This window comes from Capra hircus, chromosome 17 (genome assembly GCF_001704415.2).
Source record: "Capra hircus breed San Clemente chromosome 17, ASM170441v1, whole genome shotgun sequence".
NCBI classification, from domain to species: domain Eukaryota; kingdom Metazoa; phylum Chordata; class Mammalia; order Artiodactyla; family Bovidae; genus Capra; species Capra hircus.
Window position 1 is genome coordinate 93,825 of NC_030824.1, and position 26,494 is coordinate 120,318.

The following is a 26,494-nucleotide window of genomic DNA, read 5'->3' on the forward strand; positions in this document are numbered from 1 at the left end:
ACACCCCACACGGGGTGGCTTCAGCCTCCCTTGCGGAAGAGCCCCTGAGACGCCGCAAGGTGGAGCTCGCACCCTGTGCCCCGCAGTCGTGCTGGGAGTCCGGGCTGGGCTGCCAGACCTCAAGCGCGGCGCAGCGGACCCTGCGCGATGGGGCGGCCAAACCACGCCCGAGTGGGGGGAGCGTGGACAGCCGCCTCCCCCGCGGGCCTTCCCGCGTGGAGTCCCACCCAGTCTCGGTTTCCCGGGTGGGAAGGGGGAGAAGGCAGCGGGGGAGGAGGGGCGGCCTGCCCACGGCCTCCGTGCTCAGGACCTCCGCGCCCGCGGCCAGCGTGCGTGGTGGCGCCCCTTCCCAGCCCTGGGAGCCAGGCCCCGCGCTCGCTTCTACACGCCAGAGCCTCTTATTCTGCAGATCGGGAAACTGAGACCCAGAGCGGCGGGGAGGGCGGAGGCCGGGGAGGCCCGCGCCCAGCATCCAACCGGAGGCGGGAGCAGCAACGGCTCGCACCGCAGGCGATCGATACCGCAAAGCCGCCTGGAGGGCTCCACAGGGTCCGCGACCCCAAAAGCCGCTGGCTACTCCTAGCCCCGCAGAAGCGGCGGGCCGCCTTGTTGATCAGAGCCCGCCCCAGATGAGGCCTCCATCACTACCTGGGCTCGAGGCCCTCCGCAGAGATGCAGCCTCCAGACCCGCGGGTGACCCGTCCAGCCCGCCCCAGGCGCCAGCTCCCAGGGATCTGCCCGCGCCGCGGAGACCCGCTCCGCCTGCGAGGGGCCGACAAAGCCCGCGCTGCCGGCGTCGGCGCGGCGCGACCTTCCGGGGCTCCGAGGCGGAGACAAAGCGGCTTGAGTCGTGCCCCGCCAGGCGCGGGGCCCTCCAGCAGAGCTGCCTCCGCGGCTCCTGGCCGAGTCTGGGCATCCCCGGTTCCGCGATCCCCGGGTGATTTCGCTTTCTCTGTCCTGCGCACCCAGCCCGCGCCCGGCCGGGCCGGTAAGCCAGGGTCTTGGCGGGGCTTGGGAGGTCTGCTACCCAGCCCACCCTGCCTCTGCCTCGCTGCGTGCCTTCCCTCGCTGATCCATGAGGTCATGGGACAGGAGTCTGGGCAGAGGCCTAAGGCCTGGAGCCAGGGCCCAGGCTGGACCCCAGAGGCCCTGGTCTGTCCTTCAGCCGGTCAGCTGGGCGCCCATCTTCGGGTGGAGTGGCGGCTGGGCCCCTACTGCCCCTGACCACCGGTGGGCCGAACGCCTTTGACCTGACTGCCCCCTCTCTGACCTCAGTGTCCTTCTTGGTCAACGGTGCCTTCCAGAAAGGGCTCAGGAGCTGTTCCGGGCTGCTCCAAGGCCCCTCCTCCTTGTGGCCTTCCCACTTGGGCTGGCATCTCTACTCCACACCAGGAGCCTCCAGATTGGGCACTGGGCAGAGCTCAGAGGCCAGCTGACCTTGGTCACCAGGCTGCCAAGGTGGGCAGTGAGCCACCACGAAGCTCAGCAGGCCGGCAACAGGCCTGGTTGTGGTGGATCCCAACCGAGCCCCTGCAATCCCAGCACTTACTTCCTGCCTCCCAGCCTCCAGCTGCTCACCTGTGAAATGGGGACATCATAATAACCGACCTGCCCCCTGCACAGGTGCTGCGTCCTCAGGCCCCACTTGTATCTACTGACTGCCTGCACCCAGCATCCTGAGGACAGGTACCCCGCCCTCTCTTTATCTCCAGACACACCTGGCCCACCTGTGGACCTGGCCGAGTGTGGAGGGGGCAGATTCTACCCCAAGACCCAGCTCTGCCCTCCTCCCCCTCCCCCTCCCCTCCCATCCGATCTGGCATCCACTCCAGTTCTGGGACACATTTCCAACTTAACAATTCAGAAGAAAGAAAGAAAGAAAGGAAAACCTCAAGCAACCACAGGGTGAGCAACCCTCCCGGCCACCCTTTGATATTCGAGGAGTGGAGCTGACTGCGATTTTGGACCGGAGATTTAGAGCCATCTTAATTAGAAGGAAAGAATGTCCCTGTGGTTGGCTGTCTAAAGATACAGCTGTGCCCACATCTGGAGGCGAAGGGTCGGGATGACGGTTAGGGCGTCTGTAGTGCTGACACCCGCATTCCTTGCAGGGGGAGGCCCCTCCCAGCAGGGCCCGCGGAGCTGGGGAGAGGGGAGAACCCAAAGCAGCCAGTCCCCTGTGGCCGGGCCACCTGGGCAGGTCTGGGAAGGAGCTGAACAGGGAGCCCACCCCTTCCTGGGCACATCCTCCCCCTTCCCCGTGCCTTCCCCACACCCCAACCTGTTTCCCCGGGGGCCTGGTTAACTGGGGCTCCTCTCTCACCAGCGCCTGCTTGACCTGGGCGCGGCTTCTGACCAGGGAGGGGATTTTCTCCGGCTGTGATATGAAGTGCTATTTATTACCTTTAACGAACTTGTCGCTTGTTTTGTTTATCCGTACTAAGCAAACGAGGTACTTTCATACCTAATCTTAGATCTGTGATTTTGCCTTTTTTTTTTTTAAAGAGGCCCTGATACCTCACACAAGTGAAGGGCAGGTGAGGCTGGGAGAAGGTCTTGAGTAAACTGGCGGCAGGGCCTGCGGCGGTGTCTCCAGAGGACCTGAGGGCGCAGGGTTCCTGTTCCCGCACCCGGCCTGGGGCTCCCTCTCCCGGGTGTGGAGCAGGGCTGTCGGGGGGGACAAGCCAGGACGGAGGTGTGGCGCCCCGGGCCTCTCCCAGCCTCTCTGAGCGCTGAGTCACTGGTTCTGGGCAAAGGCTCCAGAACGGTGGCCCTGGCCTTCCAGGTCACTGCCAGACCACAGGCCGGAACTGTCTGAGGTCCTGGCCGGCCGGCAATGGCTAAGGAGGCCATGGGACAGGTGGTTTTAGGTTTCATGTGGACCAGATCCCACATGCAGCCCAGTGGGCAGGGGTGGGGGGCAGACCCACGCGGGGACACACGTGTCTCCAGGAACTCGCATCCCCAGCCCTGCCACTTGGCTGACTTGGCCAAGCAGATAATCTTCTTCCAAAAGATGGCCCCGGGCGGAGGAGGGGAGGCCCTGCCAGCTGCTCCGGGCGCCAGCTGGAGGCAGTGGTCACGGTGGTGAGCGGGAGCGCCGGGCACCTGCCGAGGGTCCTGACAGCTGGGCACTGAGGGTCAGGCTGGCCCGGCAGCTGGGGAGGGACCGCTTCATCCAGCCAACCGAGGGCCGGGCGGGGAGCCCCAGGCCCACTGCTCAGCCAGGGAGCAGGCTGGGCGCAGAGCCGCTTGTCAGGACTCCGTGACCGGAGCCCAGAGGCGGCAGGCGGCTCAGTCTCTGAACTGGGCCTGGCCCTACCCGGCTCAGCTCCCTCACCGGGCCGGGCGCTTACTGAGGTCTGTGCCTCCTGCCTCCTGGATCCTTCCACCCTCTCTGTCTAGTGCCTGTAACTGTAGGCTGTGGCCATCTTCTCTGACCCGCGGCTTCCTCCAAAGAGCCAGCCGCCATCTGACCTCACCCCACTGAGGCTCCTTGCTGCCCGCAGAACGGAGAGCACAGCCTGCAGGGCCCGGTGGGCCAGCCTCTCAGCACGTGCAGCCCCCTCCCCACCCCCACCTTTGTTCCTCTGGCTGCCTCAGGACCTTTGCACGAGCTCTCTGTCCTCCTCCTCCACCCTGACAGCCCCCCTGCCTTCCCCAGCCCACTCATAGACCCTCAAACTCCCGGAAGGTCGAGTCTGCTACCAGGCTCAGAAGGCCAGGCCGCGGTCGCCCCCTCTGCTGGGCAGCCCTGGCGCAGCCCACCTGGACTGTGTCCGTTTTACCCTCCTGCCACGAGCAGCTGCTACCCAGTGAGTTCCGGAATCAGTGCTAAAAATATCCCGTGACCCAGACAGGAAGGGCCGCCCGGGACCCAGCTGCTCCTGGGGGCGCGGGCTGGAGCTGCGGTGAGGCCCACCCACAGCAGTGGGGGTGGGGGGAAGTCATCCACAGGAAGACTCCGCGCCCCCAGCACTCACCGTGTCTCTGCTTCGGGCCTGTGCTGCGTTCGGAATAAACTAACATTTAAAAATTGAGTGCATGGGGCCCTCAGAGAAGGCAGGTGAGCTCTGGTCCCTTCAGGGAGGCTTCCTGGAGTGGGGGGCATTTCCAGCACCCTCCCTCTCTCTCTTTTAAGGGAACACTGAGGATGGTAGGGAAGGGAGTGAGCGAGCGAAGGAGTCAGATCTGGGCCGTCCCAGGAGAGGAACGCTGACTCAGGGGTGGGGGGAGGGCTGGAGGGTTCCCTGTGGGAGGGAGGGTGGGCAGGGACGGTCCCCGGGTTCGGGGTTGTTGCTGGGGGCTCGCGAGGGTCTCTCCTGGTGTGGGAGCCCTGAGAGGAAAGAGGGCACTGTGGGCAGGCAGAGGGTGCTGTCCCGCCTGTAGGACGGGAGGAAGGGGGGTCTCCAGACCTGGGCACCCTGGGCTCCTTGCTCTGCAGCAGGCAGGAGCCCCGGGCCAGCAAGGGAACATAGGCCTCTCCCCCGGTGGCCCTGCTGCCCAGGACAGACGGACCAGGTAGAAGCCGCCAGCATCCAGCACGCCACCTTCCCGGGTCAGCCTGGCTCCCGGGGATGTGTGGAGCCTGGGGCTGCTTTCTGTAATGAACCGTCTGGAGGCGCCGAGGGTGGGAGCCGCGGATCCAGTGCCTCCAGAGCGGCCTGTCCTGGGCCTGCTGCTGGGCGGGAAAGCCTGGACACGTGGCAATGGCCCGCCCCAGGCCCTGCTTTGCCTCCTATGGAGCCCCACCTGGGGACCCCCGGGCTCTCCAGGAGAGGACCCTCCAGGCAGGACGGAAGGTCTGCAGTAGAACCTGCGCTGTCCCCGGCACGTCCTGCCCCCTACCCGGGGCTCCCAGCCTCCCAGGAGTGTGCTTCCTCAGCCGCAAACCAGGCTCCTGCCTGATCGGCCCCGTCGAAGGGGAGAGACAGGCCCTCTATCCCACGACGGCCCCTCCGTTAGCCCCGCCTGACCCCTGCAGAGGGCCAGCCAGCCCCTGCTGCTGACAGCCGGCAGGCCAGAATGCCTCCCCTTCCCCATGCACACAGGAAGCCTGACCCCTCTCACCGGCTCCTTCAAGCCTGGCGGGCGCCTGCTGGGGTGTCTGAGGCCCTGGATCCCTGGCCTGCAGCCATACTTCCAGCTGGGTGAGCTCTGCTCCCCCAAGTTCACCTCCAGCCTGACCTAGGTCTGCTCGGCTGGGAAACGGAGGCTGCCTGAGCGGGGGTTTCTCAGCCTGCTCCCACTGCCCAGCCTCCCAATCGCCTTGATCCGACTCCTGCTGTATCAGATTGAACTCTCCTCATGCCTGAACCAAATGCACAACCCCCCTTCATCCGCGCGCCTCTTCCTCCCCCTCCCTTCCCAAGTGGACCTCCAAGAGCACTCCCCAGGGACTCCTCTTAGCCCTCCCGTGATCCATCAGAGATAACCGTCTTGGCTGGTCATCTCCACTCTGGTCTCCTTGGGGGGACTCAGGGCCCAGCCCAGGGCTTCCCTCACCTGCCACACTGGAGTCTGAGGTTGAGCTCCTGTTTGGTAAAAGTCTGGACACTTCCTCTCCCTTGTGGCCACTGTTACCCAGGGCCCTTGGCGAGGCTGCGCATCTCAGACTTCCCAGGTTACGTGCCCCAGGGCCTCCCACCGCCTGGCCCCTACAGCCCTGTCCTGTCTCTGCAGCAGCCTCCCTGGTTGTCCACCTTCTCTCTCTAACTCGTGAGGGTGGAGCTGGCTGGGCCTGCCCTCGCGCCTCGGGCATCTCATGCGGGCCCAAGGCTACAAAGGCCATTGGTCTACTGAAGACTGGTACCCACACTTGAGCCGCCTGCCTGGCCTCTCTGCCACGTGGATTTTTCCACGCGGATGTCACATAGATCCCCTAGACTCAGTGAGGCCAGAACAGGATGCTCCATCCGCCTGCCCTCCCCCGTAAGCGTTCTCCAGCTCAGGAAAGACCATTGCCTTCCATCTCCCCTGTGGCTCAGTCCCTCAAGTCACCCTTGACTCTCTCTTACAGCTCCATCTAGTCTGCTGGCAAAACCCACATCCCGTCCCTCCTGGTCCTCCAGGTTCTGCCCTGCCCGAGCCACCAGCATCCCTGGCATCCTCCGCCTGCCCCCGGATTCCTCTGGCCTTCTGCTGTCCTCACAGCAGCCACAGGCATCTTTTTAAAGTGACAATCAAGCATCACTTCTTCACAGAGCCTTCCCAGATCATCCCATCTGGCAGGGGGCCCGCTACCCAACCCTCCAGCCTCCACTTGACTCTAATCACCATCACTGTCCTGCAAACACTAGTTCTCATCGTAGCAGAAGCCCCTGACCCCGCGGTCTCCTTGGCTACACCGGGAGTGATAGCATCTTTTGTTGGCCACCGTGTCTCCAAGCATCCAGAACAGTGCCTGGCACACAGTCCATGCTCAATAAACTAGAGACTGTATTTATTAGAAGGAATACATAGAGTTTCTCTTTTCCACCCAAGTAACGAGTCTCTCTCCAGCCTGTCCACTTGCGCCAGCCGGTCTCCGCACCTTCTGTCTCACCAGTGCCGCAGGTCCCCACTCTGCCCCTCCCCTGGCGGCCCTCGTTGGGGCTTCCCAAAGGAACCGACAGTTTCAGCGGGGCCTGGGCTTGCAGGGAGATTTGGACACAGCCGCCGAGCGTCTCCCTCCTGCTCTGGTTCTCAGAGGGAAGGACAGCCTGGGACCCCAGCCAGCCCAGGTAGGGTGGCTGAGCAGGGCGGTCCAACTCCAGGCTCCGCCCCGCCCATGCCCCACCCACGCTGCGTGGGTGGAGGCCAGGAAGCGGCTGGACGGCGGGTGGTGGGCCGGGCGGGAGGCTGCGAGGCCGCACCCCTCAGCCTCACGGGGGCGGGGGGCCCCCTCTAACAAGTGCTGGTAGCCTCAGCCTCGCCCGCAGGGTGGGCCAAGGTGTCCCCGCTACCGGCAGCCCCTAAGTCCCCTAAGGGCTCAGTTCCTCATTGGCCACACCTCCCGCGCCACCGCCGAGGGCACCACAACACGCGCCTCGTGCTCCATCGTGGGGCTTGCTCATTGGCCCCGGGTTACGCCCCGCCCACGCCCCGTCCCGCCCCCGTCCCTCCGCTATCTCTTCCTATTGGCTATCTGCCCCAGGGCCCCGCCTTCCAGCCGCGGGCGCGCTCCACCGCAGGTGCGGATTGGCTGAAGGCGGATGGGCGGGGCTTGGAGGCGGGTTAAGAGAGCGTGGCGGGCCGACCACGATGCCTCGGAAGCGTCCATGGCGTGGCAGGGGCTGGCGACCGAATTCCTGCAGGTGCCGGCGGTGACGCGGACGTACACCGCGGCCTGCGTCCTCACCACCGCCGCCGTGGTGAGCCGGGAGCCGCGGTGGGGGAGCGCCGCCGTGGTAACCGCCCCCGGGGGTTGCCAAGGTTACGATTGGACCCCCCCCCCCCGCCCCGCTCCCCCAGGGTGGGTGGGTCGGGGGGCAGTTTCTAAGATCTCCTGGTTCCGCAGCAGCTGGAACTCCTCAGTCCTTTCCAGCTCTACTTCAACCCGCACCTCGTGTTCCGGAAGTTCCAGGTGAGGCCGCCCCGCCCCTTGCACTTGCTGGCCCAACCCCTCCCGCCCAGAGCTGGCCTGACCGCCCCCCACCCCGCCGCACCTCACGCAGGTTTGGAGGCTCATCACCAACTTCCTCTTCTTCGGGCCCCTGGGATTCAGCTTCTTCTTCAACATGCTCTTCGTGTATCCTGCGCCGTGGTGGAGGCGGGAGCGGGCGGGGGGGCGGGGTGCGGAGGACTGGGCGGGAGGCGGCGGGCCTGGGGAAGCTGAGCCCTTCCAAGGGGCACGCTTCCTATACCAAAGCCGCAGGTTCCGCTACTGCCGCATGCTGGAGGAGGGCTCCTTCCGCGGCCGCACGGCCGACTTCGTCTTCATGTTTCTCTTCGGGGGCGTCCTGATGACTGTATCCTTCCAGGGCTCGGGGACCTGTGGGTCCGGGCCTGTGCTGGCCCTGCGGCCCTGCTTGAGCGCCGGCCCAGAGGGAGAGTTGCGCCCCCGAGCTGAGGGTGCTTTGGAGCGTAAATCCCGTGCTCAGCTGCAGGTGCCCCTGTCGAACTCCAGGGCTACACCCAAAGTACCACAGGGCAAGGTGCCCAGGGGCTGAGTCCTGAATGCAGGTAGCCAGGAGGATCTAGGGCTGGGCCCGGGAGCTGGGGTCAGGTGGAGAGGCAGGGCGGATCAGGTGGCCCCTGGAGGCCACGACTTGGTCTTAGAGTGGGAAGTGAAACCAACTAGCTTGATTTCAGGGGTTTAGGAAGTCAGAGGGGCCCTGGGCAGGGCACAAGACCTTGACTCTGGCCCAGCTACTGGGGCTCCTGGGTAGCCTCTTCTTCCTGGGCCAGGCCCTCACAGCCATGCTGGTGTACGTGTGGAGCCGCCGCAGCCCTGGGGTGAGGGTCAACTTCTTTGGCCTCCTCACCTTCCAGGCGCCATTCCTGCCTTGGGCGCTCATGGGCTTCTCCATGCTGCTGGGCAACTCCATCCTGGTGGACCTGCTGGGTAAGCCTGCTGTCTAGGGAGCCCGCCCCAAGTTGGGTGTGCTGGGCCAGAGCCCTGGTCCTCTCCCTGTCCCCCACCGCTCTTCTCCACTCCGGGCACCCCCATTCCTCCAGCCCCTCCAGCAAGCCAGCCTATCAGTTTTCCTTCTTCGAGCCTGACCCATTCGCTGGCACTTGTGTGGGGCCCGACCTCGTGGGGATGGGTGGCTCAGGGCGCCTGCTTCACGGCTCTAGTTCCTCTGATGTCCTCAGGCCTGACCTCCTCCCAGGTTCTGCCCACTTCTGGACCAAGCCTGGCCCCACGCTGGGCTGGCCGGCCGTGCAGGGCATCGGACACCCATGCTCTGGGGGCTTCAGGGCTGTGACGGGTGGCCTCACTCAGCACTGGTGGCTCTCCCACAGGGATCGCGGTGGGCCATGTCTACTACTTCCTGGAGGACGTCTTTCCCAACCAGCCTGGAGGCAAGAGGCTGCTGCTGACCCCCAGCTTCCTGTGAGTGCTGACAGCCTTCCCCACCCCCCTCCCCAGATGGCTCTCCACCCCATGGGGGGTACCCTGCCAGCTGCAGCTCACCGTGGGCCCCTCCTCACAGGAAACTGCTACTGGATGCCCCAGCGGAGGACCCCAATTACCTGCCCCTCCCCGAGGAGCAGCCAGGACCCCTGCAGCGGTGAGGACGACCTCACCCAGAGCTGGGTCCCCCACCCCACCCCTGGCCTGCGACGCAGCTGCCTGTCCTGGAGACCGGGCCCGGGCCCAGGGCCCCTGCCCTGAATAAACAAGTGACCTGCAGCCTGTTCCCCACAGCACTGGCTCTCCTGCCACGGCCGGCCTCTCCACGCAGGGCACGTGCTGCTGGCCGAGAGACAGGGCCATCAAGCCTGACCTGCTCTCCGGCCCAGCACAGGCAGCACAGCCGGAGGCCCAGGGAGGGTCCAGAACCTGCCCGGTCGCCAGCAGAGCTCTGAGCACAGAGGGCAGCCCTGCCAGGGTTCTCATCCCCGCCCTGCCTGTGCTGTACTTAGCTTCCACTGACGGGGCTCAGATCTCAGGGGCAGGGCTGGGACTGGGATGCTGGGTTTTGCTGAGCTTTGGCCGTGGGGGCCCTCCGTTGACGCCTCCCTAGGTCCTCCTGTCCCGAACTAGCAACCCCCAAGGGGACCTCTGCCTCATTTCCCAGCCAGGCCCCTGAAAGACGGGCCAGGTGCAGAAGAGGGCCAGGCCCTTTCTGTGATTCTAAAGCCTCAAGTGTCACGTTTGCAGAGTCCAGTGGCTGAGGCAAAGGCCTCTGGGAAGCTCCGCCCCTGCCGCTTACAGCTGAGGCCCGCAGGAGCCTCACCTGGCCCCCAGCTCACGGGCATCAGAGGACCAGTCCACACAATGGTTTACTCCTGGGTTGGCACCAGCGGCCGCCGGCTGTCACTTTCACAGAGGATAAAAGGACTCGCTGTGGAGTCGGACCTTAATGTTGTCGTGAAACCTCTGGCCCAGCAGTGGGCCCGGCAGTGGATAGGCAGGTGAAGGCTCCATCCCGGGCCTCTCCCAGGCAGGTGCCGCCTGGCCAGCAGGGGAGGCAGACAGTGTCATCCCCCACTGGCTCTGGGGTTCAGGCCACCTCCTGCTATGGCCGGAACATCCCCCCTAGTGGGGGAGCCCAGTGTCCTCGAGGCCAGCTGGGCCTGGAGCCTTTCTCTCTAAAGCCCTGCCATCCCCTTGCCCTGTATGGAGGGCAGAGGCTGGAGCAGGTGTTCCTAGGATGTGCTCACGAGACCCTCAAGCCCAGGGTCGAGGCCCATCGCAGCCCACCCCGCAGCTGGAAACCCTCGGAGCTCTGCCCCTCCCACTGTGAGGCCCCCGCCGTGTTGGTGCCAGCAATGGAAGGTCCAGGGCCTGGGCCCACGGGCTTAACGCAACTGGGCCTGGGTCACCTGCAGGGCCTGGTCCCGGGAGGAGGAAGCCCCCAAGTGCCACCCTCCTGGGTGCCATGTCCAGGTTGCCTGGGGACCCGTCCACATCACAGAAGATGCAGGGTCACGTGGTGAGCTGGCACCGGGCCCTGCTGGAGCACCGGCTGTGGGTGGAGGTGGGCCCCAGCTCTCCTGTCAAGCACGTGGTGCTGAGAGGTGTGGCCAGAGTGGTGCCCACCGGCTGCAGTGGAACAGGTGGGCACAGGCCCGCAGGCCCACCAGCAGTGCCCGCACAGGACGGGGCCCCTGCAAGGGACAGAGAAGCCAGGCTCCTGGCTGGGGGCCGGGCTGGGACTGGCAGGCGGCCCTGCCCTCTGCGCCCCACCACTTCCCACCCGCCTGGGACTCCAAGGACTTGCTGAGCTGGGCGGGTGGGAGCCACGGGGAGTCAAACTCTGGTGGGGGCAGGAGGGGTGGCTCGAAGGGCTGAGGGGAGCCCTGGCCCTGCTCGTGGTTGTCGGGTGGGGAGTCCGGGGGCGCCCTAACCCTGCTGAGGCCCAGCTGGGACGTGCATGCAGGAGGGTGAGGGGCTAGCCCGTGCCATGCTGCCCCTGTTCTCAGCTCCGTGCCACCACTTTGAAGAAACAGAACCTGTTGTCTTTTTATTTAGAAAGTATTGGTGCTCTGCCTGGGGCTTCTATACAAAAAACAAACACAGCTCAACTCGGCCTCTCCTGACCAGAGACGGGTGGTGGGGATGGGCTCAGCAGACGGAATGTGTCCCTGGGCGGCGGGGGACCAGGAGGCCCCTGGCCCGTTCTTCAGGATGGCCGGGCTGCCCCTGCCTGGTCCCCTCCGAGCCAGAAGATGGAGGAGAGGCGGGCCAATCTCCAGACGCTCCCTGGGAGCCAGGCGCCGCGGGGTGATCACCAGGCCGGGGCCGTGTTGGCCAGACGCCTCATCCGCCTGCGGGAGGGGGAAGGCAGCGACCCCCGGATCTCTCAGGCAACCGAGGGAGCAGGAGCCCCTAGCCCCTCCCTTGGATGCTCTGCTGCGTGGGGCCCCGAAGCCGCCCTGTCCTGCCCCCTCCCCAGGGAGAGTGAGCCTGCTCTGGGCTGCGGTCAGAGCTGCCCGAGGGCTAGCCTGGGACCCCTTGCCCGGGGCTGTCCCTGGAAGGGGCTGGGGCCGCACCTCGTGTTCCGGTCCTGGTCGCGTATCTTCTTCTCCATCTCGGCGTCCGTCAGGGTCTCCAGCAGCGGGCACCACTGGTCAGCGTCCCCCGTGTTCCGGATGGCAATCTCCACCGTGGGCAGGGGGTTCTCGCTGTGGAAGATGGGAGAGGTAGACGGCTCGAAGAGCAGCTGCAGGAGAGGCCCCCAGAAAGCAGTGTCCACCCCCCGCGGGCAGACAGGACGTGGAGCCTGGTTTCTGCGCCCGGCTCCCGACACAGGGTGGCCGGGCACGCTGCCAACATGGCATCTCGGATCTGCACGTGGGGAGGGGTCCACAGGACAGTGCTGCGGGCCCAGCCATTCCCAGTGGGCCTGCAGGGAGGAGGAGGGCTGTCCGCCCCGCTCAGCGTCCAGGAGAAAGGAGAGCAAAGGAGTCCATCCACCCAGGAGTGGGGTCCCAGGGCCCCTGCCCTGACCAGCCCGCAGGGGGCCCCTCGGCCCACATCACCGGGCCCAGAAGCCATAAGCCCTGACTGCTCCACACCGGGGCCCCTCAAATATGCGCCCAGACTCCATCTGAGGAGTCTGTACACCCTCTGGCGAAGTGGACTCAGGGCTGGGGATCAGCCTCGGCGAGGCGCTGCCTCTGCCTGGAGAGCCAGGCCCAGCCCGCCAGTGAGCCTCAGCTGCGCCCTCGCCTGCCCTGCCTGCAGCCGCCACGCTGGCCTCTGGGTCCTCTGGCCTCTTGCTGGGCTACTGGTGCTCGGCCCCAGGAGTCAGCCTGCCGGGAGCCCTACAGAGTCAGCCCCCAGAGGGAGGGTGGGGGTCCCCAGGGGACAGCACAGGGAAAAACAGGCCCCTGGCCTTAGTTTTAACTCCTCATCTGGAAAATGGGGACAGTGTCCTTGCTGCGAGGAGTTTCAGAGGACCACTGCCACCAAACAGCCAGCACACACCCACTGTGTGGGGGCCGGGGCCCGAGCCGGTGCCCCCGAGTCCCAGGCCGGTGGCTGGGCTGCCCCGGCCGCCCCTGCCGACAGCCGCTTCCCAGCCAGGTCGTGCTGCGGCAATCCAGAAGCCAGCGCTGCAGACCCAAACGTCACTCCTCACGTTTCAGGCTCCCAGCTGCCTTCCTCGGGGGCAGTGGACACAAAAGTCACCAAGCCCACACCGACGGGAGCAAATACGTCTTCCTCTAAACTTAAACAGGCGCGGGTCCGGGAGGCCCTGTGTTTACCTCCATGTGGCTCCAGGAAGATTGCATCCCAGGGGGTTGTTCTCAACCAAGGGCTGCTCAGGCCTGGAAGGAAGGGCCTGGAGCCAGGAGCCCACCCTCCTGGGCCTTTGGCTTCCTGGGCCTCAAGGCCACCTGGGACCCTGCATTCCCACCACGCGCCAGGTGCAAGCAGGGAGGCCGTGTCGGAGCAGGCAGAGGGCCCGGAGGGGCGTCTTCAACGGGACCTCACTTTGACAAACTCACGGGTGAGGCAGGCCAGCTGGGAGGCGCGGCTGTGCCCACCTGGTAGATGAGAACAAGACTGCAGGGAGTGATACCCCTCCACACCTCCCCAGCCGGGAGGAGGGGACAAAACTCGGTGTCACCCTCCTGGGTAAGATCAACTGACTTGACAAGGGGCCCAGCCCACTCAATGGGGAAAGGGCAGTCCTTCCAACAAGCGGTGCTGGGACAGGACCCGGCGGCCACGGTTTCTCAGCTATGCCACCAACAGCACAAGCAACGCGAGGAGAAAACAAACTGGACACCGTCACAAGCCTTTGTGCTACAAAGGACACTGCCACGTAAGTGAACTACAAACCCACAAGACGGGAGAAGATACACGCCCATGTATCTTCAGATACGTGGTGAGGGACCTGGATCTGGAATGTGTAACGAACTCTTGAAAAGTGGAAGTGTTAGTCACTCAGTCGTGTCCAGCTCTTTGCAACGCCATGGACGGTAGCCTGCCAGGCTCCTCTGCCCATGGGGTTCTCCAGGCAAGAATATTGGAGTGGGCTGCCATGCCCTCCTCCAGGGGATCTTCCCAACCCAGGGATCGAACCTACGTCTCTCCTGCACTGGCAGGGGGGTTCTTTACCAGTAGTGCCACCTGGGTAGAAAAACCTCCAGGGCCCCTGAACGTCAGAGCAGGAGGGGCTCGGCCCAAGCCTGTGAGGGGACCCCCTCCGAGTCCCCCTGCTGCACGGCAGTGAGAGGTGCGTTCTGAGTCAGCCTCCAGGGATGAGGGACTTGGTGTCGACATCACTCCCAGGACCTCAGGATCTGCTCTGGGAAGCGAGGCCCCCCAGGCTGGCCCCAGGCCTGCTGGCCCCAGCTCGTGAGCCACGCGTGGACAGGTGCCGCGAGCAGGCCTCCTACCGGCCTTGGGGCGTGGCCTGGACCCCAGGGCTGCCGGCGGTCGCGGGGGGCCCCGTGTGGCGGCTGTTCCCTCTCTTGCTCAGAGTCCCGGGAACATGGTGGGCGCTGCCTCCCGGGGTTTCTGGAGAAGCACCTGAGATGCAAACAGCCCCACATGCGCCCTCAGCTGTTCCCTGTCAAGGGCAGTCCCTTGGTAACGGCCTCCACATGGCAACGGTGACAGCTTCAACAGCCGCGTGAAGGCTAACATCCGGTCTGGAAGCCTCCCGTGGTGGAAGTGGGCCCAAGGGATGGGGTTCCCCGGGGCGAGCTCCACCGGGTCCGGGGCTGCTGGCAATCGGAAGGCACGCCAGGGTCGCGAGGAGCCCACCCGTGTCCACTGCCGCCAGCACCTGGGACCAGATCCCCTCCCCGCTCTGTGGGCGGCCTGAACGCCCCCCTCGCTCCCACGGGGCACCCGCCGCCTGCTCGTGGACTGAACAAGAGGTGGCAGTGGCCTCCAGACCCCCCTCGGCGGGGGCAGACCTGTCCAGACTGAGCCCAAGGCCAGGGGATAGGTGAGGGTCTCAGTAATGTCCCCGCTGGGACAGGGGACGGGAGGAGGCGACAGGCCCCCGAGCGCGCGGGGCGGCGCTCGGTCAGCTGGCACTGAGGCCCCAGGAAGTCCCGGAGGCATCCCCGCAGAGGGTGGCGGGGGCGGCCACCCGTCCGAGCCCCTACCTGAAGGCGTAGGTCTTCTGATGCCAGCTCAGCTGTCCCCGGATACTGTAGGCGATGGTGGTGACGAACTCCCCGCCCAGCCCCAGCTCGGAGCACAGCTTCAGGGCGAACTTCTCCGGTGAGTTCTCCTTCTCCGACATGTCCCACTCGAACTGGTCCACCAGGGAGATGTTCCCCACGTGGATGTTCAGCTGGCCCGGGAGCACAGACGTGAGCTGGAGTGGCCCCCCTCCGGGACCCTCACCACCCCTTCTCTCCAGAACGACCCCCTTCATTCTCGGCCGCGCCCCTGTGCTGCTAGTTGGGGTAAGGAAAACAACCCCTATCTCTCTGCAAAGGGATTAACTACCGAGGAAGATGTGTTGGTAATTGGATAACTCCCTACAAAGAAAGATTGGATCTGATGGCTTTACTGGTGAATTCTACCAAACATTTCAAGAACTAACAGCAATCCTTATCAGATCCTGCCAAGAAACCGAAGAGGAAGGAACACTCCATAACTCACTGCCTTGACACCAAAGCCAGACAAAGACTCTACGAGAAGGGAAAAGCACAGACCAGTACTCACTGTGGACACTGATGTGAAACCTCAGCAGACACGAGCAAAGCTACGCTCAGCAGCACGTCAGCATTATACACCGTTACAGGTGATGTGATGTGGCACGAATCCTAAGTGGGGGGACTTGCTCTGGCAACGTGAGGACGGCTCAGTAAGTAGACCCATCAGTGCAATGAGCCACGCGAACAGAGTGAAGGACAAAACCACACAGCCATCTCAATAATCGGGGAGAAAAGCACTGGACAAAATTCAGCATGCTTTCACGGTCAAAGCACTCAGTAAACTAAGAACAGATGGAAACTACGTCTACAAGATTAACTCAGTCCAAAAAGTCACTGCAAGTATCACCCACAGTGGCAGAGGACTGGTGACTTTTCCTCTAAGGTCAGGAACTAGCCAAGGATACCCAGTCTTGCCACTTTGATTCAATATGGCGTTGGAATTTCTACTCAGTGCAATTGGGCAGGAAAAATAAATACAAGGTATCCACCTGGAAAGGAAGCAGTAAAACTATCTTTGTTCCGAGATGATATGGTCTCATATGCAGAGTTTAAGGAGCTGACAAGACACAGCTAGAGCCAGTGAGTGGGCTCAGCAAGGCAGCGGGGCACAATGTCCACACGCGGAGGCCAGCCGCGTCTCTGTGCGCCGGCCCTGAGCACTCCGAGAAAGGGAGCACGGAGAAACTGCAATAGCGTCAGGAAGAACAAAGTCCTTAGAAATGAACTCGATCAAGGAGATGGGAGCCTTGCACAGTGAACAACATAAAACACGCTGAAGAAAATTAAAGACATAAACAAACGGAAAAACATCCCACGTCCATGGATTGGAAGACTTAAAATTGTTAAGTTTGTCAAGGCTATGGTTTTTCCAGGAGTCATGTGTGAATGTGAGAGTTGGACTATAAAGAAAGCTGAGTGCTGAAGAATTGATGCTTTTGAACTGTGGTGTTGGAGAAGACTCTAGAGAGTCCCTTGGACTGCAAGGAGATCCAACCAGTCCGTCCTGAAGGAGACCAGTCCTGAATATTCACTGAAGGACTGATGCTGAAGCTCCAATACTTTGGCCACCTGATTCGAAGAACTGACTCATTGGAAAAGACCCTGATGCTGGGAAAGATTGAAGGCAGGAGGAGAAGGGGACGACAGAGGATGAGATGGTTGGATGGCATCACTGACTCGATGGACGTGAGTTTGGGCAAGCTCCGGGAGACGGTGAAGGGCAGGGAAGCCTGGCGTGCCGCAGTCCATGCATCCCCAACAGGACTGAGCCACTGAACCAAAACAAATCAACAGGGAAACGCAAATCGGAACCACAGGGAGATACTGTTCACCACCAGGCAGCCCTTCTTGAGGGCGGCTCGGGGCAGGTGGCCCCCTCTTTTCTCGGGACGCCCCCCAGGACTGCGGGGGTTGCTGAGACAGCATGGGGTGTGCCTGGCCCAGCCTGCCCACAACAAGAGTGGCAGTGTGCCCGCCTCGCTGTGCCCCTCCCTGCTCTGCCCGTCAGCTGGGTCACCCCTGGGACCACCCAGCTTCCGCTCCACGCCTGGCAAGGCCGCAGCAGCACCTGGACGCGCCCAGAACGTGATGCCCTCCTCAGAAGTCGGCCCGTGCCCCTCCTGGGACAAGCTGCCCAAGAGACAGCCTTCCAGAGCCCTGCCCCACAACACGGACCCCAGACACGCTCCTGTCGAGGCCTCCACGCACCTCCGCACCTCGCAAGCCCCGAGGACAAGGCAGGCCTGCTGCGGGTGAGGAGCCGCCTACCTTGATAATGACGCGCTGGTCTGACTGGTCTTCCAGGATGCTGTCCGTGGGGTAGGACTCGATCTGCTGTCTGATGGCGGAGGCAATGGCCGGCACGAATGTCAGCGGGTTCAGATCCAGGTCGTCACAGAGAATCTCTGAGAACATCTCCGGGGTCATCAGCTTCTCTGAAACGAAGACGGAGGTGGGGAACCACCAGTGGACCACGGGGCCTAAGGTCAGGCCGCTCAGCCCTGGCCTCCCCCAGCCCTGCCTCCTCTGCCACCCACCCCTGGGTGACAACAGGACCCCCCCAACACCAGGCAGACAGAGCTGAGTGCACGCCAGCCAGGGCGGTGGACGGACCATTCATGTTCCAGGTAAAGGCGTCCCGCAGCTTCTGCCCGTCAATCTCCATGTCCAGTCGGATGGGGACCAGCACCTCGGGCTGGGACGCGTTCTCGTGGATCACAGCTGGGTCGTGGTCGTCGAAGCTGGAAGGGAAGCGGCCGCATGCTCAGCAAAGCAGGCTGTGTCCCTGTGCCCAGGGCCTCCCTCTCTGCACCACTGGTCACTGAGACCTGCCCAGAGAGGACCTGTCCACTACAGGCTGAGCCGGCAGAGACAGGGCCGGTGGGGGTCCACGCAGGGCGGGAGGGGAGCTGCCAACTTGGGCAGCGGGACAAGCTCAGATGTTCCCCCCAGGAAGAGAGGTTTAAGCCCCAGAGCAGGCAGGATTCTCCTAGCAGCTCTGGGGAAGAAAGGGTATGTCCAGAAGAAGCAGCCCTGGAACAAAGGCCGAGGGGCAGGAGGGTCGAGGAGCGGCTGGGGGAGCAGGGAAGGAGGGGTGCTGACTGGGCGGGGGCGGGAGGGGGACCCTGGGGAGCCTCGGTGGCCAAGTGCCCGGGGCTCCCTGCCTGCAGCCTGGACCCCGAGGAAGCCCCAGAGCACGGAGAGCAAGGCAGCTCTGCGCTCACGCCTGCCCTTTCGGATGGGGAAGAGGGAAGAGGGGCGGCGGGGGGCAAGGGAAACAGGCATGCTCCCCCCTTAGACCCAGGGGTGATAACCGCTTTCCAAGGACGCGGGGGCGCCGGACGAGCAGACAGCGGGAAACAGCCCGCAGGCGGGAGGCCGCACGGCCGAGGCCCCTCACCAGAGCGGGAAGGTCCGCTTCTTGTCGCGGCCCATGCGGTTCCTGTTGATGGTGGTGGAGCAGGGCACGGCATCTAGGTGGTGCGAGCTGTTGGGCAGGGTGGGTACCCACTGGCTGTTCCTCTTGGCCTTCTGTTCCCTGGGAGACAAGGACACCCATCCGCTCAGCCTATGGGCCAAAAGCTGCCCCTAGCCGCCAGGTCGTGGCCAGTGGACACCCGCTGCGCCCCTGCTGGGCCCAGGCCCCAGCGCGGACCTCTGTGCACCCAGCTCCGCGGTGGCTATTCTCCAGGCTCCGAGTGGCACCTGCTCGGGGTCACCAGTTTTAGGGGAGGAGAGGGCAGGGGGCCCCAGCCCAGTCCATGAGCTGTCACCCTGTGCTGTGCACTGGGCTGGGCACTCAGGAAAGAAGGTCAGGGTTCACAGGGCGTGGGGGGCAGATTTCCAGGAGCCCCGAGGGCAGCAGAGAGGAGGCTCGGGTCAATGGTTGGGCAGGGGGCCAGGGCTGGAGACACAGAGAGGGTCCCGACCTGGGGGGGGCCCTGCCCTCAGCGGGCGGCTGAGAGTCCCCGGGAGTTTGCACACTTTCGATCAGGCTGTTGTTTCAGACGCATAGGCCAGCCTGAGACAGGTAACGCCTCTGGCCTCCGGGCCTTCAGGGATGGGAAGATACTCTAGAAAGCGGAACTCAAAGTAACTCAAGGAACTCGCGTCCCACAGGGGGAGCCCTTCTCTCCAATTTACAGGGGGCGTTTACTACGAGGAAAATAACAAAGGCCATTTTGAGCTGAGGCTCCCGGGCTGGGCGCTCCGACTGCGAGACCGCTCGTCACCCCTGGGCCATGTCCCCGGTGGCCCAGGGAGCAATCAGCCCAGCGACTGCACAACTCACCTCTGCAGCCCTGTCCCACAGCGTGTCACCATCGGTGACGTCCGCCCAGTTTCCCGCTAAGACAGCAGCCTTCCAGGATAGGGGGCGGAGGGAGAGACGGTGGCCTTTTCACTCCTCTCTGCAGCAGGGGGCCCTCGCACCCCAGCGCCTGGGCCCAGGAGCACCCCTTGGGGTGGGGCAGGGGGAGCCACACACTGAAGGGAGCCAGGACCCCCCCCCCCCCACCGAATCTCCTGCCCTACCCTGACACCAGAGACCTGGGGAAACAGGGCCCGGGGCTAACGTGGGCAGGACCAAGAGCTGAGGCGGCGAGATGGGGTCCCCGCCACAGGCCATCTGGCTCAAAGTTTCTGCTTCGGGCCTGCAGGCCAAGAGGGAAAAGGTGCCCACTCAGATCAGGTGCCTCCTGTCTCCGGGGGTCGCCTGCGAGGTCGGATCCTTTGTAACTTCCACGGGCGAAGCTGGCGCGCTGGGCCCATGTGGGCAGTATGGGCGTGGACCATCACACTTTTCCCCATTGAGTCTCCAGCCAGAGCTGTCACCCAGGTCCCCCAAGGGCAGCTCCCCTCTTGCAGCAGCCTCTCGTATCTAGGCCGAGTCTGCCCGGCTGACCCCTCCTGCCTGATGGCCTCACGTGGACAATGCAAGTCACGTCGCAGCATGCGAGCGGGGCAACGCAGTGCCACGCGGGGTCCAGGCATCTGAGTCCCACCACTCAGCCTCCCTTCCACTGCAGAGAGGTCTGTCCAAGAGCCCCGGGGGTCATTCAGGCCCTGCCTGACCTGGCTAGTGTGGGGGAGGGGGCGTGCCACCCCTCCGGGGGGCTGGCTGGGCGCTGGGCAGGCGCCTCCTGACAGTGGAGCCCACTGGTGGCTTGCCTGCAGCCCCACCGCCACACAGCAGTTCTCACTGCCCAGTAACAGGAGGCTACTGGCCTAGCTCTCTCCTTCATGTGATGGACTCAGCCAGGAGCGTTCACTGCCCCACACAAGGTTCCTAGCTGCGCATGCGGATCTCAAAGCCCCATCCACGTGCATGGAATCTCCTCCAGTGACTTCTCTAGGGAAGCCCAGCTATGCCGCCATCCTCACCGCACCACTGGGGTGAGAAAAGCCATCTGCAGCGCTCACGTCTACAATGGGCCAGGCCGTGAGCACACCACCTTCTTCGGGGGGTGGCGGGGGTTAGAAAAAGAATCCGATGGTGCAGTTGGGAGAAAACCTGGAAGGGGATTGTCCACGTGCCCGCCCCCTCCCCCTCCTCCCCCACTGCCAGTGCCCTGGGTCTCGTGCCCGGAGAGCTGAAGGTGCCAGCAGGCCTGCTGCCCGCCTCACTCATGTGGCCCGGGCTCGCTGCCGGGCTGCCTGCCCAGCACACAGATGCAGCCCCGGCTCTCTGCAGCCACCTGCCTCCCCAGGCAGGACTCTCCCACACCGCCAAGGGTGTCTCTGGGTTCAGGACGGCCCTTGTTGTACAGTGCTTCCCGGGGCTGAGACGAATGGGCCGGAGATCCAAACGAGGCTGCCGAGGCTGCCGCAGAGCCTGGCGCAGGGCAGCTGTGGTGCAGAGCGGCCCAGCTCCCTCCCTCCCTCCCTCCCTGCTTCTTCATGCTGCCGGCTGTGCCTGTTTTTACTCTGCATTTTAGAAACGGTACTGGAGGACAAACACCGTTCCCGAGTGTCTGCTCCACACCCTTTATCTACTGTCTATCAGCGCGTCCAAGTTTTACTGGTAAGTCTGAATGAACAAACACTACCCACAAGCGGCAACGTCGCCATGACCCTCGCCTGTTCAACTGGGAACGTAAACGAGCTTTCAAAGGGCCCAAGTTTCTACTTCAAGACCGCGTGGGTTTCTTTTGGGAGTGAACCTAGGCCACTCATTGTTCTGCCTTTCAAAGCATTCTTAACCACGCTCCAGAACCCAGGGCTTGGCTTACATTTCTTAGAAATTCCAAAGACAGACCTTTGGAAACCTGGAGAAGACGGCCTGTGAGCACACGGGGCCAGCGGTACCTGAGGTAGGTGGGGGGCTCGGTGCTGATGGACACGGCCTTGTACTTCTCGTCGTTGCCATCCAGGATCTCCTCCACCTCGGAGGCTTTCAGCAGGGTCACGCTGGTGGCCAGGGTCGTGTATCCATGATCTGCAAGAGACGGGGCTGCGGTCAGCCCACGGGCGGGCGGCGGGCAGGAGCAGCCAGGAGACGCAGCACACCGAGGTCCTCACATGCAGGAGGTGGGGGAAGCGGCTGTGGGCCTCACGACTGCCCAACGCGGGCCTCTTCCAAAGCGGCGGCCTGGACCCTGGCTTTCTCCAGAAGCCCTGCTGGGCCGCCTGCTCGGGCTCCAGCCACAGGGCCTCTGGGGACAGGAGGGCTCCAGAGTGAGCCGGCCGGCGGGAAGAGGTCTGACACCGCTGCAGTCCACGACACGAAGCGAGGTGGAGATGGGATGAGGGATGAGAAACACTTTTCTTTTAAAACAAGAGCCCAGAGAGTTGGAAAGAGCTGCTGCACATGCAACAAGAACTGGCCCTGGCGCCAGCGCCCTGGGAGCCCGAGTTCTCGGCAGTCCGACCACAGCTTGCCTAGGGAGCCGGGTGGAGACGGGGGGTTAGGAGAAGGTGGCTCCCCAGGGAGCACCAGGCCTGGGGTCGCCAAGGCTCACCAGGGGCAAGCGCAGCTAGGGGCGCAGGGTTAGTGACCGGCACTGCACCCGGCGCAGGAGGGCCAGGGAGGGGCTGAAAGGTCACAGCAGTGCGCGGACAAGAGGCTCCGGCTCCTGCGTTAAAAGAACGCGGTGGACAGGCCACGGCAGCGCCACGGACACACTCACACCTGACAGACTGCGGAACGCGCGCACACGAGGCGCGCGCGCACACGCACACACACGGGGCGCGCGCACGCGGGGCGCGGGCCGGTTGTCCCAGGGCGCCCTGGTGCCCGGGCCCGGAGGCGGCGCCCTGCGGCCCAGGGGCACACAGCACGGAGCAAACATGCACACGAGCCAGCGCTAGCGGACCGGCTGCCAGACCAGGTGCCACGGGATGGGCTGGGGGGTGGGGACGGGGAGGGGCGGGGAGCCAAGCGGTGAAAGCCCGGAGGGGGGCGGGGCCGGGGCCGCCCCACCGCCCGGGCGCATGGAGGGTGAGGATGGCGCACGCCCGCGGATGGCACAGCATCACAGCAATCCTAAAACGTTTTCAGACCGGTGCGTCTTCACCGCGCCCGCGCCCCGCCCGGCCCTCCGACCGCCGGGCATGCCCTGACCCCGACCACCCTGACCGAGGACCCCCACTCGCACCGGGGAGCCCACCCCCACCCCGGGGACGCTCCGCCACGCTAAGGTCAGGACTGCCGTGAAGACACGCCGGGGTGAAAACGTTTTATCTTCATGACATAAGCGAGTGGTTTTGAAACAGGTTTACAAACCCTCGTGAAGACGCACCCTTAGTGTTAGGTTTTGTTTTTTTACCATGTGACGACGCAACTATTTTCTTCCTCTCTTCCACAGTGGCTAGTCGCCTCCAGAGCGAGGGGTACCTCTTGTACAGAGAACCTCGGAACATACGGAGGTAGTTTCCCACCTAGGGGTAAAGCGAGAAGGCTCATTACGAGGGCCAGGGCTCCTCGGGGAAGGGAAGGGCCCTGGCGCAGGGGCTCTGCCACCTTAGTGACACGCAGACCACCGCGGCCTGCAGGCGCCGGGCTGCGAAAGCAGGCAAAGCCCGATCTGCTGACATCAGGGGTTCCGCAGGAGCGGAGGTCTGGCCCGCACCTGGCCCAGAGCTCCCCGAGAAGCTCTGACTTTGCACTAAAGATCTCTGGCGCAGTCCAAAAATGTGAGGCCTCTCTTCCTTTTATCTTAAGACTCTGATATTTTTACGATGTAATAAACACCAAAAAGGGCTTTTAATTTTAGACAGATGTAGGATAATTTCCCCCGTGGCCCTTGCTGCTTTGTTTAGTAACAAAACTCAAACCAAAAATACCAAAGGAATTTTCCAAAGAGTTTCAAAAGCGCTTATCAGCAATCACTGGATTGGCCGCATACAGCATCACTGCCCCAAACAACAGCCTGCTGTGCAGATGCTCAAAGCACGACTTACTTGACGAAAACAAACCTAGTCCTAACGTTTTTACAAAGAAACTCCACTGCTTCGCCAACTTTTCAGAAACGACCACTCGATCACGTGGCAGGGGACAGTCGCTGGACTGGGTGCTGGCTTCTTCTGTGAGCGGGCAACACTGCCCTCTTCTCAGCCTCCCTACTCCTCTTGACAGATGTTCATCAGCTGTAAAGTTCACCCTCGAAGGACCCACTTGTGCTATTTTCCCATGTACCTACCCCACTACAGTATTTTTCTTTTTTACAGTTTCTCCATTTTTCATGAGTTTAGAGATTTACACAACCACGGCTGCTGAACAGCGTGAGAGAGCGGCCACATCGTCCCTCCTGCTCCTTGCTGCAGGGGCAGCCCCTTGTGAGTTATCTGGCTTGAGCGTGGTTACCATCTGGGGGTAAACACAGAGTTTCTAGGAGGTTTTTGACAAGACACTGACCCTAATGCCCCCAGTACCACCGTGCAGGTCCTGCAGGCTTCCCAGCCTCCTAGGCCCTTCCCGAGGTCCCTTCAGAACTTAGGGGACTCAGTCTGCCCCCTGGGTTTTCCCTGCGCCAGCTTTTGCCCCCTCTGGACCCGGGTTTCCCAAATGGAAAACGAAGGTGTTGGTATGGAGGCCCCCTGGGCTCCTCTCGGCTGTGCCTCTGTGTGGTGATGATGGCTGCCCCTGGTGGGGGCAGGACTGGGGCAGCTGCAGACACCCTCCCAAGGCTGCTACCCCGAGTGGTGTGGGGCGCTGTAGGCACTGCTCTGCCTGGCGCACCTCTTGGAAACCAGCGCCTGCTGTTTGCCCAGGGAAACCGGCCCGGGGGCCAAGCACCACTGCTGTCAGAAGAGCTGCTGGCTGTGAGTAGATGCCAGTCTAGCCCTGAACCCTGCCCAGGCCTCCTGAGGTCTGAACATTGTAAAGTCAGGCCCCGGACGGCAACTGCCTCTCCCTCCTGCTGTCTGGTCTCCATAAACTGCATCTCAGGACAAATCTTCTCACTCACCAAGACTGCAGTTGTCTTTCTCAGTCTAAGATGTGCCGCAGGGCAAGCTGCAGAAGCTGTCTAGCCTAAGCATCTCATCAGATGCCCGAGACAAGTGCCGTGGACACCAGGCTGGAGCCAGAGCTCCTCACGCTCTGCCCACCTGGCACCGGGCTCCACCCAGTAAACACAAGCTTGATTTTCAAAAGTACTACCGACTCAGAGCCAATGCTAAACCAAGCGCTTTTCCTGCCCGTTAGATCGGGTGAAGTTTTCTTTAGTTAACCTGCCAGTCACCACATGCCGCATCTGTGCCCACAGGCTGGCGAAGACCTTTCTGAGCTGCGGCACGTGGCAGGCAGTGGCGCCTCTCTCCAGTACGGCCAGCTGTCAAGAGGAGCGTTTCTGTGATACTGTGAAAATACGTTGCATTCGGCCCCGTGTTTCATAAAAACCGGTGAGGAAAGGAAACACAGAAAGTTCTGATGCTACTGACAACATGGGTCTCATAACTCAATACAAGTCAGACAAGCCACAGGGAGTCACAGGGAATCCCCAAAGTCTCCTTGACTGTGACCATCATGAGGCTTAATTCATTCACAGCATATTCCATCATGAACAGGGAAAAAAAATTGTAAAAAAGAACAAAAGAGTGAAATGCGTAAAACTGAAAACTGCTGCTAGGAGAAGCAAGCGTCGGCGATTGTGACTGCTGTAACTCCCCAAGACCCGCACTCGCCTCTCTACAAAAGGGAGGCACTGCTGCTCGGCGCTTGCACACCTGAACTGCGGATCTGTAATTTTAAAATGTGTGTGTGGACACACACGCACACGCCGGAGACTGCCAAAGGCTGAGGGACACTGGAAGAACTTCACATACTTGGTGCACACTGCTAACCCAGCCGACTTACAGAGTGCTGAAAGGTCACTGTTTGGGTAAGGATGAAGGAGTTCCGCGCTCGTTCCCTTGCACTAACTCAGAGTTAGTCCAAGGTAGCCGAAGTGCCAGGTGCCTCCCGTTTGCTGATGGATCTAGCTCAGGGCTGGCTGGGCCCTAGCCATCCAAAATCAAGCATCGTTCTCCCAACCTGTCTTCTCACTGATAATGGAAGATCAGAACGCCCACCCGCCCAACTCCAAGTCAAAGAGCACCAAGCGGGTGAGCCCCGACTAAGCTCGGTGTTTCGAATCAGCGGTTTCAGGATTCCAGCTGGGGCAACGAGGGAGAGGAGGGAGCGTGCGAGGGGTCCAACTCCTCGCCCCGTGTGCAGCAAGGGATAACCCAACACCCCGCTTCTGTACGTCCGGCTGGAGTTGTGGAACTCAGCGCGGACCCGGGGCCATCGCGACCCCCGGGACCCTGGCCGCGTGGCGCATCCCCGCGGCCAGGGACACGCGTGAGCGTTCCCAGACTGCGGGGCGCGGGGCGGGGCCTGCTCGACCACGCCCCGATAGACCACGCTCTCGACCCGATCCGCCCACAGCGTCCCTGCGGGACACGGGTGGGCGTGCCCAGACGGCGGGGGCGGGGCTGCTCGGCCACGCCCCAACAGGCCACGCCCCGATGCGCCAGGCCGCGCACGCGCACGCAGGCCCTCCGCGATGAATGGAGACGCGCGTTCCCGGCGCGCAGACCCGCCCCGAGGCTCCCGCGGGAACCGGGCCGGCCGGGAGGCCCGGAGGGCAAGGATCGGCTACCTCAGAGCCGATCATGTAGAACTCGCCGTCGTCTTCCAGCTGGAACTTGACGGGCTTCTGCCCGAAGGTCTTGCTCAGCGCCATCATCATCATTGCGGCGGCAGACGCGGGCGGCCACGGCCGGGCTGCGAGGATCGGGAGGGCCGAGGCGGGGCCGGGGGCGCTCCTAGCCCGGGGAAGCCGACGCGGGAGGTGAAGGGCGGGCCGGGCCGGGGGCGCTCGCGCCGCCGCTGGGCTTCTCTGCCGCCGCCGCCGCAGACAAGCAGGCCGCCCTCAGTGCGCAGGCGCGGGCGTTGACGCTGACGCGCGCGTCGCCGCCGCCGTCGCCGCCCTGACAAAAGGGCTGGGCGCGCCCCCGCGGGCCCCTTAAAGGAGCCTCGGCCCGTTTCTCGGCCTTCCCGGCCGCCTCCCAAGTGGAGGTACCAGGGAAGGCCGCTCACGGGCAGAAATAGCAGCCTCCGCCCTGACTCGAGCGGCGCCCTTCCCCGTCTCACAGCCGGGGCTGGCATGCTGCCCTGGTGAGGAGGAACGAGGCGAGGCCCGGAAGGCCGGGAGGAAGCCGGAGGCTCCCTTGCCTCAGTTTCCCCGCCCGGAGGACGCTGTGCGGCTGAGCACATGGGCGGCCCAGG

At 63.4% G+C, this 26,494-nt stretch overlaps 2 protein-coding genes across 5 annotated transcripts; one reads left to right on the forward strand and one right to left on the reverse strand.

The window, feature by feature from the left end:
- On the forward strand, window positions 7,209–9,994 carry DERL3 (derlin 3). 3 transcript variants are annotated; one of them, XM_018060909.1, is made up of 7 exons: window positions 7,209–7,388; window positions 7,499–7,564; window positions 7,656–7,729; window positions 7,856–7,949; window positions 8,350–8,545; window positions 8,947–9,037; window positions 9,138–9,994. In XM_018060909.1, the coding sequence occupies exons 1-7, from the start codon at window positions 7,260–7,262 to the stop codon at window positions 9,217–9,219; spliced, it is 732 nt and encodes a 243-aa protein (XP_017916398.1). In that variant the 5' UTR covers window positions 7,209–7,259; the 3' UTR covers window positions 9,220–9,994. The 3 variants fall into 3 exon arrangements, with proteins under 3 accessions (XP_017916398.1, XP_017916400.1, XP_017916399.1); XM_018060911.1 differs by having other exon boundaries at window positions 7,209–7,352; window positions 7,502–7,564; XM_018060910.1 differs by having other exon boundaries at window positions 7,210–7,352.
- Window positions 11,088–26,183, reverse strand: SMARCB1 (SWI/SNF related, matrix associated, actin dependent regulator of chromatin, subfamily b, member 1). 2 transcript variants are annotated; one of them, XM_018060908.1, is made up of 9 exons: window positions 25,866–26,183; window positions 22,548–22,659; window positions 21,088–21,217; window positions 18,182–18,319; window positions 17,395–17,522; window positions 17,050–17,216; window positions 14,722–14,912; window positions 11,644–11,775; window positions 11,088–11,418 (listed from the first exon to the last, which is right to left on the reverse strand). In XM_018060908.1, the coding sequence occupies exons 1-9, from the start codon at window positions 25,956–25,958 to the stop codon at window positions 11,379–11,381; spliced, it is 1,131 nt and encodes a 376-aa protein (XP_017916397.1). In that variant the 5' UTR covers window positions 25,959–26,183; the 3' UTR covers window positions 11,088–11,378. The 2 variants fall into 2 exon arrangements, with proteins under 2 accessions (XP_017916397.1, XP_017916396.1); XM_018060907.1 differs by having other exon boundaries at window positions 22,521–22,659.